The 22914-nt window shown below is 43.6% G+C and overlaps 1 protein-coding gene across 1 annotated transcript in view; it reads left to right on the plus strand.

Moving 5' to 3' along the window:
- The window catches only part of LOC142488248 (transmembrane channel-like protein 2), a 93093-nt gene that overhangs the window by 18141 nt on the left and 52038 nt on the right, over positions 1-22914 (plus strand). Inside the window, exons 3-7 of the mRNA XM_075588619.1 lie at positions 8703-8841; positions 8925-9067; positions 12478-12568; positions 15856-15937; positions 19883-19989. Of these exons, the coding sequence (XP_075444734.1) occupies positions 8703-8841; positions 8925-9067; positions 12478-12568; positions 15856-15937; positions 19883-19989 (562 nt within the window). The remainder of the gene's footprint in view (positions 1-8702; positions 8842-8924; positions 9068-12477; positions 12569-15855; positions 15938-19882; positions 19990-22914) is intronic.

A 22914-nucleotide genomic window follows, 5' to 3' on the forward strand; every position in this document is an offset into this window, starting at 1 on the left:
AAGTTTAGTGAATAGGCCCCTTAGTGCGTTTTTGCCATGAGTTTTACCTTCACACCGACGATATATTTATTGCATTGTCATGATATCACAGCTTGCTCGAGGTAGATTTTTCTTTTTCAGAACACAAACAAAAACTAACGTCCTGCTCAACTTGTCTATTTTAGTATATTTTCAAAATATTCCAAAGAACGCTAAACTAGAATACACCGAAGAATGGTGTCTAGTAAATAGGGGCGTTAGTCTCCAAGAAGCCCAATTTATACGCCATCTTGGTACACCAACACGTGTTTCGCTATCGCTCAGGGCAGCTTCATCAGGATAACATCACCATATACAGCTAAGCAATAAAGAAAGGTCTGGAAAGTAATCCCATTTAGGATGATCGTGCAAGGGAATGTGAAGATCTCTTCATACAACGGTGATGACTAACGGCTGTCTTAAAACCATTTGCAAAGGTTGTAAGTATTCTATGATACTTAAAACTAAAAGAAATTTGCAATAGCGACCTGCAGCTAGTGAAGATTGATCAGCATATTCTTTGGGGGGACTCAAAGATTATAATATGACATTAGCTGTAACATGCACTAATCATATGACATGATTCCCTGCATACAAAATTGTCTTTCTGCCTAATGTATGTATGAAATGGTTCACCAACACCAGAGAGACATTTCAAATATCTTCAGAGATGCTGTCCAACCATATGTTTTTTTAAATAGGAATGTGCATTTGTTGATTTTTCTATTGACTATAAGTATGTATCACTATTCACGTGAGTTGATCACGATCTCAGTATTATAGAGGTTTAATTTACACTGTTCACATTATTATCATTATAGATATCATGTTAATAATTAGCACATATATATTTGGGGGATCCAGGTATTTCTTAATGAGTCTTACACTTTTTTATGGCCCGTTTTGACTCTTAGAGGCGGGTCTCCATAAGGGTTGCCACTCCTACACTTCACTTGTATATACCAACACATATATATTTTTAGACATATACTCACTTGTTTAGTACATTGTATATTCCTTTAGCACTTCACATTGTATATTTACAGACACGATCTATTATCCATTTATTAGCTATATTGTATGAACATAAACCACCCAAAAGAGTGGGAGACTTTTTGGAATATGGTTTTATTAAATGTACATCATGCACGTAATACTGTACATTAGAATCCATCTGCATCGACAGCTGCATCCCACAAACTTTATTACGTTCCGGATAGTCGATGTTCCACCATCTGAATATCTACAATATAACCCTTAATAATAACTAATGTATTCTGGTATATCCACTGATGTGAATGTTTTAACCTTGATGTGGATTAGATAATAAAACTTCATTTTGTTTTCATCCATGTGCATTATTCCTCTGATTGCTGGAGGTATGCAAACCAACCTGGATAATATATTCCCCATATAGAATCAATTAGTAGGAATGTCATATACACCTACTAGCAAATGTAACCATTCATAGTATAGAATGAACAATAGAATGAATCATTGGTGTGATTGGTTCCAGTTACAATGGCATACTTAATTAAGCCAATCACCATAGAGATGACTTGGAATACCTGGGACACTGGCTCACACCCCCTACTCAGGGTATTAATGGCTAGGAGGAGCTAATCACCATCACTCCTCCTACCCTGAAGAAGCGTAGCATCTACGCGAAACGCTCGATCACCGGCGGTTTTAGATGGCGTCATGCTGGTGACATCGGTGGTGGGGACGGCTGTACACGTGTATTAACACGGAAGAAATGGGTTGTATGTCGGCTGATTTCTTTACATGCTTATTCTTTTAGCTATAGTGGTTTATTCTGTAATTTATCAATGTGCAGCTCTTGAATATACTATACCTGCCTTTCTTATCCGTTAGACGCAGATCACCCCTACTCTTAGATACTTTTCTAACTCAGCAACTGTTTACCTTGTGAAGGGGTTAAACTGAAATACATTGTTGCTATACTTGCTATACACTGTGTTTTTTGTGTAGTCACCTATTGAATCCTCACAATAGCATTTGACTACAGGTAGCCCTCGTTATCCAACGTTTCACTTTACAATTGTAAAGTCCTGGGAGTCACGCCGAGGACACTTACCCGTGGTGCCGCCGGGCTCTCCTGCGTCTCGTAGTGATCCTCCCTCCAGGAAGCCGATCGCCATATTGCCTAGGCGCGCGTGCGCACGTCAGCGCTCCCCTTCTAGTGTCAGGCCTGGGCGTGTACTCGGTCACGCGCCCGCAAGTACGGCCACACGGGGGCGCGCCCACATGGAGGAGCACCAGCCTCTTAAAGGCATATCTCCTCTTTACAATGCCTCAATCAAATGTGCTCGTTCGTCTAGTCCCTCCTCCAGGGGTTTCTCTGGACCTATCCCTGCCTCAGCCTGGCCCATTCACACACCCCCACCTTGCTACTCTGCCATTGGACCCTCGTGCCTATATATACCCTACAGCTTCATTAACTCATCGGCTGAGCATAGAACCAGTTGTTCTCATCACTCTCTGCCTCCCTAGTCCTGTCTTGTCCTGTCTTGTTTTGCAGTCTTCCTCATGTCCCGAACTCGGCATACGGCAACACGACTCTCCGCACCTCTGGCATCCCGAACCCGGCAAACGGTAAACGATTACGTCCTTCTCTCTAACCCCGGACTTGGCAAACAGCACCCTCTACCATCCGTACCTCTCCTGCCCCGACCCGGACTCCCAGACCACTCTACTCTCAAGACGTGCCCTCATGGCTATGGGTGGCGTTATATCCTATCCCACCTCAGCACCGCGGTCCCGTCTCGTTTGTGGTGAGCACGTCCTGACATTATGCTCAGCCCTACAAACATGGACCCCGCTGAGGTGGAGCGTAATTAAAATGCCCATACAAATCTCTTCACCAGGCTAGAGACTTATCTGGAACAAGCTGATAGGCGAATGGATACGTTACAGCAAAGCCTTCATTCCCTTACCGTTCAAGTCTGAGCTCTCAGTCGGGAACCTTCACCCGTGGCTTCCACAGCCTCCGCAACCGCCTTTCCAGCACCTCCGTTTGCTTTGGAACCTCGTATTCCTGCTCCCAAACACTATGCTGGGGATCCCCAAGGATGTAGGGGCTTCCTTAACCAATGCTTCATCCAATTTCGACTCTCGCCCTCTCGTTTTGTCTCTTCTGTCTCCAGGGTCGGCTATATCGTGGCTCTTCTCATCAACGAGGCGCTGGCATGGGCTTCTCCCATCTGGGAACAACAAGGTTCCTTCACACAGGACATCGATCTCTTCGTCCAGGAGTTCCGAAGAGTCTTCGACACCCCTGCACGGCAATTAACGGCAGCATCTTCTCTTCATCACATAACCCAGGGAGATCGACCCGTCGCCCGGTACGCTGTGGAGTTCCGCACACTTGCTGCTGAGACGGGATGGAATAATGAAGCACTATCCTCAGCGTTTTGGCAAGGTCTGTCTGAATCCCTAAAGGATGAGCTCGCAGCGCGGGAACGTCCCACTGACCTAGAGGATTTGATCGGTCTGTGCGTTCGAGTGGACCAGCGTCTGCAGGAGCGGAGGACTGAACATTCTCGTTACCGTCAACGGGTTTCAAGGCATCTTGCTCCATCGTTCGTGGCTCCTACACCCCCTTCCGGGGCCGCCCGGAACCAATGCAGTTGGGAGGTAACAAGCTGTCTGCTGCCGAGAAACAACATCGGCACAATGCCGGTCTCTGCATGTACTGTGGCAATTCCGGTCACATAGTACCCCAGTGTCCCCACAAGCCGGGAAACGCCAACTCCCAATGAAATCCCGGAGAGTTTCGTTGGGAATACTGACACTTTCTCCCATCATCAAAGACGTCCTTCCCACCAGGATAATGTTGCCAGTAACACTGTCTGGAGAGGGGTTTCACACTCAAGCACGGGCGTTCATTGGCTCCGGTTTCGCAGGCAATTTCATCGATGAGACTTTTGCTAGACGGAACAATATTCCATTTATCAGTAAGAGGACGCCAGTAGGTCTGGAGGCCATTGACAGTCGACCTCTACAGCCGGCATTCATCAGGCTACAGACGGTGCCTCTCCTACTGCAGTTTGTCGACGTTCATACGGAGATCATTACCCTCGATGTTATCCACACTCCCTCTGTTGAGCTGATTTTTGGGTCTTCCTTGGCTTCAACTCCATAATCCTCGCATCGACTAGACGGATCGGGAACCCATCCAGTGGGGTGCTCCTTGTGCCAAGACATGTACCAGGATTTTCCAGAAGATTGGTGGGTTGTCTACCCTGCCAGAGAAGGTCGACTCCCTACCTTCTGTGTATTGGGAATTCCGTGATGTGTTCGACAAAGCACGTTCCGAGGTTCTACCTCCGCACCGTCCTTTCGACTGTCCTATTGACCTACTACCCGGGGCACCTCTTCCCAGAGGACGATCCTATCCTCTCTCTCTCCCAGAGACTAAAGCCATGAACACTTACATTGCAGAGAATTTAGAGAGGGGTTTCATCCGAAAGTCTTCCTCTCCAGTCGGAGCAGGCTTCTTTTTCGTCAAAAAGAAGGACGGTTCTCTTTGTCCATGCATAGACTACCGGGGTTTGAATAACATCACACGCAAGAACCGCTACCCACTGCCCTTGATACTGGAACTCATCGACCGTCTTCAGGGAGCAACTATCTTTTCTAAATTGGATTTAAGAGGTGCCTACAATTTAGTAAGGATACGTGAGGGGGACGAGTGGAAGACTGCTTTTAACACCCATGACGGCCACTATGAATACCTGGTCATGCTGTTCGGTCTGTGCAACGCACCAGCAGTTTTCCAGGATTTCGTCACTGAGATTTTTTGGGACATTCTTAACAAATTTCTTATCGTCTACCTAGATGACATCCTAATCTTTTCTAAATCCCCTCAAGAACACATCAAACACGTTCAACAGGTGCTGTTACGCCTCCGGGAGAACCATCTCTTTGCGAAATTGGAGAAATGTCAGTTCCATCTCAAGTCTGTGGCATTTTTGGGATACGTTATCTCTGACTCCGGATTCAATATGGATCCAGAAAAACTTAAGGCTATTTTGGACTGGCCACGTCCGACCACTCTCAAAGCCGTGCAACGCTTTCTAGGTTTTGCAAACTATTATCGACGCTTCATTCGCAATTTTTCTTCTACGATATCTCCCATAACTGCTCTCACGAAGAATGGTGCAGATCCTTCATCATGGTCTGAGACCGCCATACGGGCATTTAATCTTCTGAAGAAGGCTTTTGTGTCTGCCCCTATCCTCACCCACCCAGATCCTAAACTTCAATTTACCTTGCAGGTAGATGCCTCTGACATCGGGACTGGGGCTGTCTTATCCCAAAGGATCTCTCCCTTAGCCAGACTACACCCATGTGCCTTCTTCTCGAAGAAATTCTCGTCCGCAGAACGGAATTACGATGTCGGGAACCGGGAGCTTTTGGCTATCAAGTTGGCATTAGAAGAGTGGAGACACTTCTTAGAAGGTACGGAGACACCTGTAACCATACTCACAGACCATAAGAACCTTCTCTACTTAGAAGGGGCACGTCGTTTGAGCTCTCGACAAGCCCGCTGGGCACTATTTTTTTCACGATTCAATTTTCTCATCTCCTTCATTCCTGGCTCCAAAAATCTAAAGGCGGACGCTCTGTCTCGACAGTTCCTTGCAGAGGACAAGTCTGAAGAACAGCTAGAGACGATTATTCCCTCTAGATGTATTCTGTCCGCCAACTCCTTTGATATTATGGACAAGATTCAATCCGAGCAATCACAGGCTCCGATGGGGCTCAAGGTTCCGGAGGGAAGACTCTACACGGCACCCCAACACCGCAAAAGGGTTCTCGAGTGGTGCCATTCCTCTAAATCGGCAGGACATCCAGGGATACGGAAAACCAACGACCTTGTTCAACGTACCTTCTGGTGGCCAGAGAGGGCTAAGGATGTGGAGGAGTTTGTTAAAGCGTGTGGCACTTGCGCTCGCAACAAAGTACCCCGGGTCAGACCAGCAGGCCTTCTTCTTCCCTTACCCATTCCAGACCGTCCCTGGAACCATATTTCTATGGACTTCATTGTAGAGCTCCCAGACTCCAAAGGGAAGAATACGATTCTTGTGGTAATTGATCGTTTTTCCAAACAGACTCCCCTTGTCCCCTTGAGGGGTCTTCCAAATTCCTCCAGGCTTGCGGATGTTTTCATCCAGGAGATTTTTCGTCTTCACGGAGTGCCTTCAACCATCGTCTCTGATCGTGGGTCCCAATTTGTGTCAAGATTTTGGTGAGCCTTTTCCCGAAAATTGGGTATTTCACTTCAATTCTCCTCGGGATACCACCCACAGACCAATGGGCAGACGGAGAGGGCCAACCAAAACCTGGAACAATACCTTCGGTGTTTTATAACCGATACACAGGATGATTGGGTGGATCTGCTCCCTTGGGCTGAGTTTGCTCTTAACTCCCTTCGCAATGACTCCACTCAAGAATCTCCCTTCTTCATAAATTGTGGCTTTCATCCTTCCCGTTTACCCTTCTCCCCTCTATCATCAGGAGTACCAGCGGTTGACAAGCGCATCTCCCGGCTGAAAGACTTATGGACGAGGATTCAGGAGAACTTAAAGGTGGCCACAGGGAGACAGAAACTCCAGGCAGACCGCCATCGACGCCAGGTCCCGGAATTCGTCCCAGGAGACAGGGTTTGGCTTTATTCCTGGAATATCCGACTAAAGGTTCCTACCATGAAGCTAACACCCAAGTTCCTCGGTCCCTTTCCTGTGGTCAGGAGGATTAATCCTGTGGCTTATCGCCTGCGCCTTCCACCCTCGATGAAGATCCCTTCAGTCTTTCATGTATCTTTGCTTAAACCAGCATTCCAGAGTCCTCGCTTTTCTAAGACCATGTCTCCTCCACTTCCTCTTCTGATCCAAGGTCAACAGGAGTACGAGGTTCAGTCTTTCCTGGATTCTAGGATTTCCAGAGGAGGAGTACAATACCTGGTCCACTGGAGGGGGTTCGGACCAGAGGAACGTTCCTGGATTCCCCACCGGGATCTCCACGCGCCTCGACTCGTCCAGGCTTTCCATCGTAAGAATCCCTCCAAGCCATGTCATGGATGCCCGGAGGTCGCCCCTGAAGGGGGGGGGGGTTACTGTAAGGTCCTGGGAGTCACGCCGTCCTTGGCATGCTCCTCACTTACCCGTGGTGCCGCCGGGCTCTCCTGCATCTCATAGTGATCCTCCCTCCAGGAAGCTGATCGCCATATTGCCTAGGCGCGCGCGCACGTCAGCGCTCCCCTTCTAGTGTCAGGCCTGGGCGTGTACTCGGTCACGCGCCCGCAAGTACGGCCACACGGGGGCGCGCCCACATGGAGGAGCACCAGCCTCTTAAAGGCATATCTCCTCTTTACAATGCCTCAATCAAATGTGCTCGTTCGTCTAGTCCCTCCTCCAGGGGTTTCTCTGGACCTATCCCTGCCTCAGCCTGGCCCATTCACACACCCCCACCTTGCTACTCTGCCATTGGACCCTCGTGCCTATATATACCCTACAGCTTCATTAACTCATCGGCTGAGCATAGAACCAGTTGTTCTCATCACTCTCTGCCTCCCTAGTCCTGTCTTGTCCTGTCTTGTTTTGCAGTCTTCCTCGTGTCCCGAACTCGGCATACGGCAACACGACTCTCCGCACCTCTGGCATCCCGAACCCGGCAAACGGTAAATGATTACATCCTTCTCTCTAACCCCGGACTTGGCAAACAGCACCCTCTACCATCCGTACCTCTCCTGCCCCGACCCGGACTCCCAGACCTCTACTCTCAAGACGTGCCCTCGTGGCTGTGGGTGGCGTTATATCCTATCCCACCTCAGCACCGCGGTCCCGTCTCATTTGTGGTGAGCACGTCCTGACAACAATGAATGGCATATCCAACGTTTTACATTGAAAACCTACGGGCCGTTTTTGGACGCCGGAATGTGTTATCCAACGCTCACCGCCACTGATTAACCTGGGACTCACTTTACAATGGTTTCACTATCCAACGCTACTTCCAGAACGGATTCTGTTGGATAACCGAGGACTGCCTGTATGAGATACACCCTTGCAGGGATAATTCACCTTAGTAAATAGTATTTTATTACTAGCATGTGATATGTATCTTATGTTATACCCGAGTTGATAGGGGAATATATTTGTATCAATAATAGGCATATCCTATATCCATTATGACCATCTGTAAAGACATTAACCCCTTCGGTGTATAACATATAATTGTTTGGCTTAGGAGGAGCCACACAATGTGTATAATAGCCATACCTACCACCAATGTTTTAACTATTTTACTCCCTGTATTTACAGTTATTTGATTTGAATTGTATTATTTTTCATTCTCTGCATATGAATGTGATATCTTCTTGGAATCTGTGCCCCCCAACAGTGCTTAATCAGGGATTCTTTCAAGGATGTTACTTTGTAATATCCGGAATATGTGTGTGTGTGTGTGTGTGTGTGTGTGTATATGTGTGTGTATATGTGTGTGTGTGTGTGTGTGTGTGTGTATACCTACTTCCCTATGCACCATGGGGGTTTCCTCTAAGAATACATTGTACCTATAATTGGTGAGCGACAGGCAATATGTACGTATGCAAATCAAACCTGGCTGCTCACTGATTTTATATGTGCATCACTGTTTGTCAGCAGAAGTAGTTCCATAGACTTCAATGGAGTCACACTGATAAAATCGGCACTTCTCCATGAAGATGTCATTTTGGTCCAGGAGTTTGATATCTCTGCTGTGCCTTCCCAATATGTACTTGAAAATAAAATATTTTACCAGGTAATAAATATATTGAGATGTACATTTTGACAACAAAAAAAACAGCAATGGAAATGATTTTTATTTTTGTTAGTAATTCTCAGCCTTCATCCTCCTCTTCTGATGAGGAGTCCATAACTGAAGAAGAAATGGTAAAACTAATGGAACAAGTAGAAGAAAAGAAGAAACTGATTTCGACAATAAGGAACAAGTCTTGGCGTATGAAGAAAAAACTGTCAGTATTAAGGTAACACGAAGTCTTCGTTGTTTAAGACCAGGGGTGGCCAACTCCAGTCCTCAAGGGCCACCAACAGGTCAGGTATTGGGGATATCCCTGCTTCAGCACAGGAAGCTAAATCAGTGTCTCAGGCCTTGACTGAGCCACCTGTGCTGAAGCAGGGACATGCTTAAAATCTCACCTGTTGGTGGCCCTTGTGGACTGAAGTCGGCTACCCCTGTTTAAGACCAATGGGTTTCAATCTTTAACCCTGTGAGTGCTGGAGGGGCTGTCGCACCAGAGTGTGACCGCAACAGCCCTTAACTCTGCAAACAAAAGAGGGGTCCTCCTTCTCTTCCATTTCCCTATACATGAATGCATGGGAACGCAGGACACGATCAAAGCTGAAAAAAGCACTCTTTGGGCATGACATAGCAACATACGTCATGAGGTCCATTGGGTGCAAGAACTCATGATGTAGTCACTATGTCTTGGGGGTACCCAAAGGGTTAATAACTTGTGGAATCCTTTGCAAATGCATGGTGACTCTGAGGAACCCTTATACATTTACTGTGAGTTTGTGAAACCGCAACTAATGTATCCTATGTACAGTACATAAAACTACAATTGCTGAAGTAGGGTTCATATTTTCTAATAATAATTTCTATAATTTGTAATATTAAAGTAGAATATTTAATCATTTAAAAGCCTTTATGAAATATTAGATTCAAAATATATGGCAAAATATTCAGAAAACCTCATGGTCCCACAGAACTACTATTTTAGACTGTTCCATTTCTGGTATTATTGATGGTTCCAAATAGTAGGCATTTGCTGTAATGGTCATTACAGCTGATCAAATTAGTGATCGAAGTGTGATGGTACTCACAGGTGCTTAGTTCCACTCATTTTTTATTTAGAAACCTAAAGTATCAATACTTTATTTTTTATTTATAGATGTATAAATCTGCTTAATTTTTTTAAAATATGTATTAATGTATTAATCATTGCCAACCAAAGATGTAACATGCATATCGGTGCAGTGCTTGTCTTGTTCTGTATGTATAACTGTTTCATCTGGGACAAAAGGGAGGAAGGGAGTGAGATCCCAAGGACATGCTCCTTTTTTTCCCTGTGAAAAAGATATATACATGATTGTACATAAGTGTTTAGTGACTGCTGTCACAGCAGTGGGGTCTAGTGAGACAATGTTTCAATGTTTGTCGCATGAAAGAGCAAGTGCTCAAGGCCACAAATTGATCATCCTTCATACACTCCATCTCCAACATAACATACTTGAATTGATTAATTGGTCCAATACTGTGGGTCGAAGGGAGGGCTCGAGGACATCATAGTTTTATTTCTTTTATCTTCTGGGAAAAGCGTATACATGAGGAAGGCACATATAGCACTGCAACAGTGTTTTGGGACTGGTGCCATGCATTAGGTGAGAGACTGAGACTTACAAGCCAAGCTGCTACTGCTGCCCATAGCATATCACTACCAGGTTATTGTTACTATTTTGTGGGGCCTAAACAAGCCAGCACTTGTACATACGTACCATCCATATGGCTACAGTGCTTGGCTTGCTCTGTACAGAATATATGTCCTACCTGTTCCATCTCTGATACATCCTTCATGCACTCCATCTGTAATATAACATACAGTACTTGATTTTGATTGAATGACTGCAGTTGTCTCAATCTCAAATTAGTAGTCTCCTTCTCCTGTCTTACTTGAAACATTATCCTTTATGAACTCCGTCTCCAACATAGAATGCTTGATTTGGTTGCATTGTCATATGGTAGTAGTCTCCACCCAGGGCCGACGAGAAAGCGGGGGGGGGGGGGAGCCCGGTAGAAATTACCGGGGCTCGACAATCTGGAAGAACTATGTTGCATATGTATCATCGGTTGTATCATTATTTGTCACTCTTTGCTGCCGCCCTCCTTCTCCTTCTGAACTGCAGAGTCAAATGACATTGCGAACATCACCAACGTGATGTCACACAGTGTCACATTGCCATGGCAATGCGACATCGCAGCATTGCGTTACGATGGCAAAGTGATGCCACGTTGGTGACCGTTCAGAAGGAAAACGAGGGCAGCAGCAAGGCCAGCTAAGTGCGGGGAGAGAAAAGAGCTGCTGGGGGGCCCGACAATGTTTTTCACGGGGGGCCCGAACCCACTCTCAGCAGCCTTGTCTCTATCTCCAAATATTAGTCTCTTTCCCCTGTCTTAACTTACTTGGAACACCATTCTTCACGCACTCGGTCTCTGTGTCATGTCTCTCTTTTACCTTGTCCTGTTCCGAATAATGGAAAAAGACATAATATTTGTTAGCATGTGTTGCTAACTATATTGTCAATTATATAAATACTTAAATAGAAAGCAAAAAACAGCGTACAAAATTATATATTTTTTCCATCAAATTCAAATGTTTTCCTAAATCCAAAACTAAAACCGTTTGATGAATTTAGGCAAAACCAAAATACGAAAACATTTTAGAACTAAAACCAAACCATGAGTGCACATCTCTATTCAAAGTGAACTCACATATATTTGTATATACAGTATGTAAACCAAGTAAATGGTATCACCATTGTCACTTGATTGTTATTAAACATAATATTTTAGAAACAATTGGTAATAATTTTATCATGTTTTTTTATGGAAGAAACTTAGTCTGCAACACCCCCACACCCCATTGTATTACAGTATAGTAAATGGATGATGAAAATCTCGATGCAGCATTATACAGTGGTTCACTTTAAGAGGAGTATAAAATCTCCGGATGGCTATTGTAACCAAAGATCTGACATCCAAAGAAGCGTCTTTAGCTGATATCTAGACATGGATCAGGTTAACTGTTTTAATTAAAGACACCTATAATTGGAATTCAGCTATCAGGATTTCACTGAGTTGTAAAACCACTGAAGCCTGCTGTATGGCTGAGACAAAGAACAGAAACCCTGTAGCCTTTTCAGATGTCCTAGAAATTAAATCAAGACGCTATCATTTATTGTGCATGGGGCAGGTAGACCAATGTGTTGGAGGTTGCTGGACTAATTAGTTGCAGTGTCAGCTGGATAAGGCACCATTGTAAACTATTGTATCCTCTAATAACTGCAGTGGCTGCTCGAATTGTGAGATAGACATGGTATAGCAAACAGTGACCCCACAGTTTAAGTTCAGACATTATCCATAAAGATAAAAAAAAATACTTTTTTTTTAAAATGAAGATAAATATGTTTAGTACTGTGTTGCAGTGAGATTGTCTTCAGCAGTTACTGTATGTCTGATGTGATCATTGTTAAGGACTTATTTTATATTGACAAGAAAAGATCTTCTTTTCAAAACAGTACACTGATCAGAAACAATATTGTTTCGCCATAGTACACACAATGTAAATCCTGCATCTGCACCTCTTGTTTTTACTAGGCATGCTCAGCATTTTGTGGAGAAGTTTGAAGGAGCATTGGGAAAGGGAAAAGGAAAGAAATTTTATGCATACAAAATAATGATGTTGAAGGTGAGTAAATACGGGAATATATTGGACTATTAGAGGGTTAAAATATTATTTTGAAAACGTATTATATCTAGAGAAGGTGATGAAATTCATTCTTAAAGAAAGATAGTGACACAAATGCCAGTTTGCCACTCTTTAAAAAAAAAAGTATGTTCTTTTTTTTCTCTCCAAGTAGACTAGGCTTCTTTACATTCAATCTGAGGTACAAATAGGAATTAGCAAAAGGATCCCTATTCTAAAGAACTTAAAATGGTATTTTTCTCATGGAATAAAATTAAGGATTTCTGTTACAGAGAAACCAGAAATGTTTCCCAAAAAGCAATTGTGATTTCATTTGCTGTACTGTATATTGATTATGAACCTAAATGCACAAGTCGTGTATATATATTAAAAAAAAATGTGTTTCTTGAACGCACTTTACACAGACACTAATTGGCATGTTATGGAGTGTTTATACAGTCTGCATTATACAGAAATTAGTATATCTTCATTAAGAGGGCACAGTTCCAAAGGTCAGTAGAGTGCAGATACCTGACTTAAAGTGTGAATGGCTCCTCAAACCTACAGTACTCATCCTATGCTGCATACACTTGCCTTGGCAATGGTCGTACCAGTTCTTTACATATGTAAGCAATTTTGCACTACATACATGGTTAAGGATATTCCACCATGTTTTATGATGTGCTTATGCCATGCAAGCTTCATTGAAGTACAGTTCTGTCAAAGTCATGAATAGTCATGTTGGGCAAATAAATCCTTATGCATTAATGTACTTGTTGCAGCAGAAATCATAATATTCACTTGATTTAAAATTAAGATTATTCATAGTTTAATCAATAAATAATTTTGTGATATACAGTAAGTAGGTGAACTCAATGGATAGCATTTATTCGTTCAGGTTTGTTTGGGGGGTATTGTTGTATCTCTATCACTAAGCTGTGGCTCACATATGTTGGGTTGGCATTGGAACTCATAGAACACAGGGGAAGGCACATCCCATTGAAACATTATTATTTGTCAGTGGGACCTACAAATTACTTTCCCTAGACTTTTAATAAACGCTTTCACTCCCGGCCTTTGGAAACAAATGTTTATTGCATTATTTAGAGAGGGAGTTGTGAGAAACAATCATTTTAAGAGGTTGCTAATCTAAATATGCAGAGCACAAAAAAAGTACAAATGTTCAAGGATTAAAAGCTTAATGAGAAATCTATTTATTTGTATTTTCTTACACTGACAATGTAGTATTGTAGGAAATACTGCAACGGTCACTGTTTATATTCTATATGCAAGGAGGTGCATAAAGACACTAAAGTCATGAGTGATCACATTGTAAACGATCAGAAATCAATATTGTGGTAAATTCACAGAACTGCATTGGTTCATTTGTACTGAATCATTAAATTAACATGTATTTGGAAGTGAAGTCGTTATCCGTGCAGCCGTGAGCTCTTCCTTTACTTCCGATTATGTGGGCTGGTTATTTCTGCTCAGTTACTTAAGACAATTCAGCAATGACTGATTGGAAGAACAATCTATGAAGGGGAATAACACAACATTGATTGCATTAGAATACTTAATAAACCCATTTAACTATTGCCACCCAGTAGCAATAACATCTGAAAGCTCAGTTATAACGTATATATTAGTGGCACTTTATTTTTTAGAAGTGAAGATAAAGGAAACTACACCACAGAATCAATCAGCCTTTATGTAAAGAAGAAGTTTTAATTACAGTACATACACAAGAGAGAAAAGGTGATTCCAATAATGTGCACTAATAATTTACTATATTAATTCATTTATACCAAATTCCTTTTAGTAGGGTAAATAAAATGTCCGGTAAAAGAGCACTAACATACACAATGTCATGTAAGGTGTTATTAATTAACAGGACTAAATCCCCAGCAGCCTATTCTTTCCCATAATCAATATGTAAGGTGATCTAGCCAAAGTGTGTTGTGCATAAGGGGGCAGATCCTCAAAGCTCCATTATTGACTTAACGAGATGTTAACTTCATTTAACATCTCGTTAAGTGGTAACGGGGATCTTCAAAGCTCACTAATGATGCGTTAAGTGCTGTTTTCAGCCGTAACAAGCCCTTGCGTTACTATAAGGGACATTAATCTTAATGATATGCAAAAGAGGTGTTCCCTCTAAGAACGCATATACACAGAGCTCCGTTATACATAATGCAGGGATTTAATGTTACGTTAGTTAGGTCATAGCTAAAGATGGCGTTACTCATATCCAAACCCTGTAATAATGAACAACTAGAAATATGTCCCTTTAGTTAGGGAGCTCCCATCTAATGGATAGTCTGTGCGAATAGGAGCAGACCTAAGTTTCTTTGTTGCTCCAATTCACCTGGCCAGTAATTTTAATACTTTTTTAAAATGGTGTACTATGCCTTGCTGAATTGGGAGATACTTAAGTGCAGCCTCACCACCTACACCTACTGTATTTGTGTTCTGTCTGGATGCATTTGGTACTATAGTGCAGCGGTGCGCAAACTGAGGGGCGAGCCCCCTTGAGGGGGCGCAAGATTATTTAGGGGGCGCAGTCGGCGAAACCTGGTGTGCACAGGCCAGCAGACGCTGTGCACGGGAAGGCGAAAAAGCTGTTCGCGGGCGGCCAAGAAGCTATGCACGGGCGGGCAGCCGAAGAAGATGTGCGCAGACGACCAAACATGATAGTGCAGGTGGGGGCCACGTGATGGTGTGTGTGTGCACGCGCGGGGGCTTCGAAGGTACGGGGGAGAAGCATGCCCCAGCGCTGTGATGTCAAACGCCCCTCCTTCCTGTGTCTGCCCAACAATAGCGCTGTGATGTTTCCTTCTCTTGCACTACGATACTCACTTTATCCTCCGATTGCTAAAGTCTTTGCCTACTACCTTGTAATCTTTCTTATCTATTACTGTTACCATTCACTATGCCTTAATTAACATGTATTTATCTTAGTATTCCCCTATTCTTCTATATACAGTATGTATAAATATATCCCTTATTCCACTTATCTAAATGTCTATATATTGAGTATAATTCTCTATCCTAACTTTCTGTGTACCTAGCCTAACCGCCTACAGAATATACTTACTGTAACTTCTATCTGTCTATTTACCCTATTTATTGATTAATTATTTTATTCCCTTATCTACTTTTCCAAATACCATGGGGAGTAAAGGGAATAGAAGTAATATATGGTAACTCTAAAATGACCAATTGGATCTTCCACTGTGAAAAAAAAATATCAAAAGTTCTAATGATTTCAAATGCATTTTGTTTTTCAGAAATGGATAAAGTTTAAAAGGGACTTTGAAAATTTTAAAACTGCCTGCATACCATGGGAAAGGAAGATTAAAGAAGTGGAAAGTATGTGGCGTTCCCACCAAATCCATATGTTACAGTACATTTGAGAAAGGATTCAATGCTCATGACCTACACTCAGGTGGAAGTTGCAATAATGGCCTGTCATTCACTCCGATTCCTAAGCCTTTATTTGTACAGTGTGAGCTGTAATTGATAGTAGGGTTCATTAAAACAATACACCATGTGCAAACTACTGTATGTAAATGTTCTTACTCAGCATGGAAGTTGGGAACATAAAACAGAAATATAAAGCAATATGTGAAACATTTTTTCTTTCATTCACCTTAAATATAATTGTCTGGATTTACTGCAATGAAGTTTAAGCACTCCATTTATCCACTCAAATAAGATTTATTTTTGTTGTCTTGCTATAATTTATTACTGCACTTCAAAATGTCCGAATTTTTTGGAAGTTACATTAGGTGATCTCTGCCCTTGTCTTTGGTAAAAAGACACTTAACTACAATAGTCCATTAAGTCATCTTCTTTCAATCTTAATACAGCTTAACCCCATTATAGCGTGGTCCACGGGGGCCACCCGCGACCACCACGTTATAAACGGGGTTGCAGAAAAAAAATGGTCGCCAAAAAAATGTTTTTTTTTATGATTATTTTTTTTTTTGTGGTGGTGGTGGTACCGTGTCCGCTGGAGGGGGAAAGCAGAGAACTCTCCCAGCGTTCCCAGTGGGGCAGCGGCAACAGCACATAGCACTTACCCGGCATCTGGCAGCTCTTCTCCCTGTCTCTGCTTCCACCTTCTGCTTCCGTCTTCGAGAGCGCAAGCTCCCTTAAAGAGACTGTGTGTGTGTGTGTGCAGTGTGCTGTGTGTGCGCAGTGTGCTGTGTGTGCGCAGTGTGCAGTGAGTGTGTGCAGTGTGCTGTGAGTGTATGCAGTGTGCTGTGAGTTTATGCAGTGTGCTGTGAGTGTATACAGTGTGCCGTGAGTGTGTGCTGAGTGTGTGCAGTGTGCTGTGAGTGTGTGCAGTGTGCTTTGAGTATATGCAGTGTGCTGTGAGTGTATGCAGTGTGCTGTGAATGTATGCAGTGTGCTGTGAGTGTGTGCTATGAGTGTATGCTGTGTGTGTGTCAGTGTGTGTGTGTGTGCAGTGTGCTGTGCGTGTGTGTGTGTGTGTGTGTGTGTGTGTGTGTGTGTGTGTGCAGTGTGCTGTGAGTGTGTGCAGTGTGCTGTGAGTGTATGCAGTGTGTTGTGAGTATGTGCAGTGTGCTGTGAGTGTGTGCAGTGTGCTGTGAGTGTGTGCAGTGAGCTGTGAGTGTGTGCAGTGTGCTGTGAAAGTATGCAGTGTGTTGTGAGTGTGTGCAGTGTGCTGTGAGTGTATGCAGTGTGCGCAAAAAAAACAAATTGCCAAGTGAGCGGCGATAAGCCACTTATTGCTAGTTTTGAAACTCGTGCAATTCTAGTAGCCTCAATACGTTTATCAAGGCTTACCGAGGCTCTAGAATGGCGATTTACTCCCAAATTCCTATTGACAGAAAAAGCAGCGTGAAGCTGCCAAGAAACTTCAGAAGCGACGGCGAGAGAGGGACTTAGGAAAAAGATGCATTTTCCTGCATCGGATTGATGCCGGGGGTCTCCGGAGCTGATACACATTAATTCAGTATGAATCAGATGCAGGAAAAATGCATTTACAGGCAACTTAATTACCTTAGCAGTTAACCGCCAAGGCAATGAAGGGGTTAACTACCAGTGCCCGGTTTATTGTGGGTAGCGGGGGTGGGTGAGGGTGGTATTTGGCCCTTGTTGGGTGTTTAGGCCTTGTGGGGGGGCTGCAGGTGGAGTAAAGCCCTTCATTACCTTAGCGGTTAATACCGTGAAGATAATGAAGGGGTTAACTCCTCCCGCTATCACCTGGTAGGCCTAAACATCCATCCTTGGGGCTACTACCCCCTTCACCCAATCCCTCTACCCCCAATAAACAGGCTATTGAGGTTGAACCCCTTCCTTACCTTAGCGGCTAGCCGCTCAGGTAACGAAGCTGTTTTAATCAACATTTAATACCAGTGTGCGTGAGCAGGGGGTCTCCAGAGCAGAACCGCATTGATTTGAGGTCTGAGGACCCCCTGCTTCCCGAGATACGGGCCCCGTTATGGGGTACCGGTATCTACTATGTATTTAAATCCCACGGTCACATGATGCGAGACATTTAAATGCATAGGAGATACCGGCACCCCATAACGGGCCCTGTATCTCGGGAAGCAGGGGGTCCCCAGACCTCAAATTAATGCAGTTCTGCTCTGGAGACCCCCTGCTCACATACACTAGTATTAAAAATGTTATTAAAAGCCTGCAATCGCTGGTGAGATATGCGCAGGGAGAGGCGGCTCTCTCTCTGTGCAGCTCTCTATGCAGCTGGGCCAGATCGCTACAGATCGCCGGGGGAGCCCTTTTGAGAGAGGCGAACATCAAATTGCTGGCTCCTTGCCAGTTTTGATGTCGCAGGTCGTTGGAGCTTTCTAAATACCGTGATAACAACGCTGCCAAAAATGGTGACGTAACAGGACCAGCGAGTTGGTTTATGAAGCATAGTGTCTCAAGCAGGAAACGGACCCGCAGGGCTGAGGTAGGAAGGTGAAAGAACCGACCTGAGCCGAGGGACAGAGTCCTGATAGAGTAGTGAGTCGTAAGCTGGTCAGGGCTTGCAGCAGAATTGCGTAGTCGGTGTGGATGCAGAGGCCGAGGCAGGCTGAAATCAAAGGTTAGTCGAGGTACTTCCAATGGTCGGGGCGGGCTGAAGCCAAGGGTAGTCGAGATATGTGAGCCGGGTCTGGTAACGTGAGAGACAAAAAGCATAAACATGTTGCATGAACAGAGCAGGAAACTGGAACTTTGCTCGGCAACTTCCCGCTAACAGGGCTTTCCTTTTAAAGGAAGTTTCCAGGAGCAAAAATGGACGATCCAGCCACAGAGAGCGAGCAAGAGCAAAATGCTGAACCGGAATATGAAAACCCAGAAAGGATTTTGCCAAACCTCATACATAGGCCCCATAGAAACTAGTAACAAGTATTAAAACATTGTTGAGACATACTTACCATATTTATTAAGAAGTGCTACTCCCAAAGACAACTTCCATGCTGCAAGTCACCATGTAGCCTATTTAAGTGAATAGGCCCCCAAAAATATATTCACTAAGCAGTGTTACTCCTTAAGACGCCTTCCAGGCCAGAAAACATCATGCACCCTATTCATTTAAATGGGCTGTAAAGGACCATATTCACTAAGCCATGCTGTAAGGTACCATAGCTTATGGCGTAGCATGGATTTATACATAAAAAAACAACAAACAAAGGAGGGCAAAGAGCTACAATAAAGAGAATTACTGGTAGGTACTAGGTACTGATGAACCGATCGTAGTCCTCCACCCTCCTCCAACAAGATAGTCAGACCTCCTCAGTTTAAGAGCCACCATATACAAAAGAAAAAGACAGAGGCAAACATTGTCACCCGAAGACTTGCTTTACACGGACTTGCTGTAAGTGCAATATTGTTTGCTTGCGAAACCAGATAGCTGTTTACCACCAATCACGCAAACATATCACTGTAACATTTGTCAAATGTATCAATAACTTGAAGTCATCTTCTTCAATGTTTTTCTTACTCACAGTCAAACATCCCCAGGCGCATGTGAAACCAAATCCTAGAACATTTCGAGAAATAATCTTCCAGCAAAGATGAGCTAAAATGCAATAACACGTTGAGTTGATAAAACACCATGTGCGTTTCTTGAAGGAAAATTCTTTTGCATTTCAGTGATAAAATAATCTCAGTAAAATACATCACTGCATGGTTCCATTTGCTTTTAACTGACAGGTACATAGGTATTCTCTATATTTCACTCTTTCAAACTAGATATACATTATATGCAAACCTTGGCTTCATGTAATATAATTCTCCTTTTCTATGGTTCTAATTACATTGTTATTACTCCTTTAGGTCATTTTGGTTCATCTGTTGCATCATACTTTATATTCCTGAGGTGGATGTATGGTGTAAATCTAGTCCTTTTTGGTCTAATTTTTGGACTGGTCGTAATACCAGAGGTAAGCGCTTTTTTTCTTCTCAATGCAATAAATCTTTTCTAGAGTATGATTTACCTGAGGTAACAACAAAGCTGCATGAACTACTGTATTTGGAACAATTAAATGTGTCAATGGGCTAAATGAAGCCGGTTTGGAGACCTGTCGAAGACGCAAACATACTCATTGATATTTTATCGTTACTGTACTTTGCACGGTGGAGGTTATTATTCTTCACTTTTACCTACTACAACATGATTGTATTTACTTTTAAATCCAAATCTGTATAGTTTGTAAGTATACACATCTTTTGTTGATATCACATTTTCGCAGGCTTCTGTTGCATGTGTGACAAACCTTTAATATTTATGTTTTAGCACTGCAGAGATCATTTGTATATATTTATTTGCATATGTTATGATTTCTAAAAAAAATTATGCAGCGTGCTGAATAGTACTAAAACACAGGCAATGGTGGACTATATTTGTATTTCAGGCTTTTAACAGCATTACAGTAAGTGTAATATATGTGGACATCTGGAAAGATGTGTGTAGAAATGTCTTTGCTTTTGCTCTTATAGGCTACGGCCCCGGTGCGGGCGCCGGAGCACCTACCGGCACTCTCCTCCTCCAGCCGAGCGATCTGATGGACTTCAGATCACTCGCGACTGGGGGGCATGGCGGGGGGCGGGGCCATGACATCACGCGGCTGCTTCGCCCTCATTGGCTGATCTGCCGTCATGACGTGGCCAATCTTGTCTTTTGGCCAAAGCTGTCGCGCATCTCAACTTGTGGGCGCATGCACATACGCCGACTGGGGCCTGCCCCATAGAGGGCTGTGACTTGTGTGTGGCACGCACGCCATAGCGTGCACCGCAGCAGCCATTGGGTACCTAGTCTTTGACAAGTTCGCAGCCCAACAGTTCTCCCATAGAAACTATAAGGTTTGACATTACTATGTATTTGGTGAGCTTTCCCAACTGTGGGTTTTTCTAATTAACTTTAAAGTTTTAGGGGTAAATTCTATCTTGTCCGAAGTGGCCTTTCTGGACGATTTCAGACAAAAATCCCCATTGATGTAAAGTGCCCGAGCTTTGGATTCTATAGAACAAGGCTCTTAGGGGCCTGTTCTAGTAGCTTCAATAAAATCACTGCCAAATCGAAGGGTTTGGCATGAACCTACCCCACAGTCTGACCTTTGTGTTATCACGGTATTCAGAAAGAATCAGAAAGCATTACCACAAGTCACAAAGGAAAAGGAGGTAGGAAAATGCCAGTACCGCTCGGGATAGCAGTGTCCTTATCTCAGCCTTTTTCTAAGTCCTACCGCTGTGATATTCCCGCAGTCTGTAAGAGCTGCACAAAGAGAGCTGCATCTCCCTGCACAGCTCTTACAGACGATCGCACTATTTTTATTTAATTTTAATAACAGAGTATTGAAGCAGGGGTTCTTCTGAGCTGAACCGCATTCATTTCAGGTCCGGGGACCCCCTGCTTCCCGAGTTACAGGCCCCGGTATGGGGTGCCGGTATCTCCTCTGCGTTTAAATGTCCTGGTCAAGTGACACAGGAGATTTAAATAATGCAAGGGGATACCGGTATCCCATACCGGGGGCTGTAACCTGGGAAGCAGGGGGTATCCAAGGCTAAAATTAATGCAGTTCAACTCCGGTGACCCCCTGCTTCAATACTATAGCGGTTAGCCGCTAAGGTAATGAAGCTGCCTGTAAATGTATTTTTATTACATTGGATTGAAGCAGGGGGTCTCTGGAGCTGGTATCAATGTGGGGCAGCTCCAGAGACCGCCGGCTTCAATCTGATGTAGTCAAAATACATTTATTCATCCAAGTCATACGTCAAAACCCATCCCGCCATCCTTGTTGTGGCGAGATGAGATCTGCGAGTTGCTCGCTAGTTGCTGCCTCGATGAGATTGCGGGAACTACTAGAATAGGCTGATCTAACAAGAAATGCGAGTTTGTGCGTTTTTGGAGCTCCCCCTCGGTGTGTCTAGGCGGGAGCACTACCGCTAGGGAAGCAGCACTTCCCGAACAATGTTGGCATGCTATCGAAGCTTTCTGAATAGCTACACATGTTAAATCGTTGGAGAAGTGCTAAAAATGCTCGATGAGTTCATTATCAAACCTACTAGAAAAGGCCCCGTAGTTGCTTATTGTCCATAACTGATGATACTGTAGTTCTCGAGATAAAATCTTAGCAGTGTTATAAAAAGTGGCATTACCACCTTCCTCATATTACCCGCTTGCTAATACTTTCCCCATACAACCCACCATCCTGCAGGCATTCCCCACTGTTTTGTTATATTGTCTGGCCACAAAGCATTCTGTGCCTGGATTTTTGTGGTGCACATGCACATTTTTTAATGCTTAACATTAAATTACAGTTACAACACTCTGTGCTATAATGTGTTAATGAATCATCCTGGCGTTTTCACTTTGAACAGATTAACAAAGATACGTACTGTAGCTGTACTGAGTATGAATCTTCCTGTAGTGCATATGATTCTTTTTTTCACTGCCCTTCAACCCTATGTCCCAAATAATGGAATTGTATCGTGTCCCAGATGAAAGCATTGGTCCAAAAACAAGTGCAAACTTTTAACTCTGCATGAGTCACAAGCTGCTTTGCTACATTTTTGCAATCACATTTACATTGCGTTAACCTCTGCTTCTAAGAGTTCTGTGGCAAATGTAAGAAGGAAGATAAACACGCTTCAAACATACTGTATGTCACTTGTGCAAATTAACGCAGATGAAAATGTATGGATAATCCTCCTTGCCCGGCTCCTACAGAGTTTACATCAATGGTTCTTATTTTGGCTTACTCAGAGGTGGTTACCTTGTCAGGGTGCTGGATTCGTGTGGCTGGGTGATGAGGTAGCAATGATGGGTGCTAGGAATATTATTCATTCGAACAGCAGCTTTATTGTTC

This window comes from Ascaphus truei, chromosome 2 (genome assembly GCF_040206685.1).
Source record: "Ascaphus truei isolate aAscTru1 chromosome 2, aAscTru1.hap1, whole genome shotgun sequence".
Lineage (NCBI taxonomy): Eukaryota > Metazoa > Chordata > Amphibia > Anura > Ascaphidae > Ascaphus > Ascaphus truei.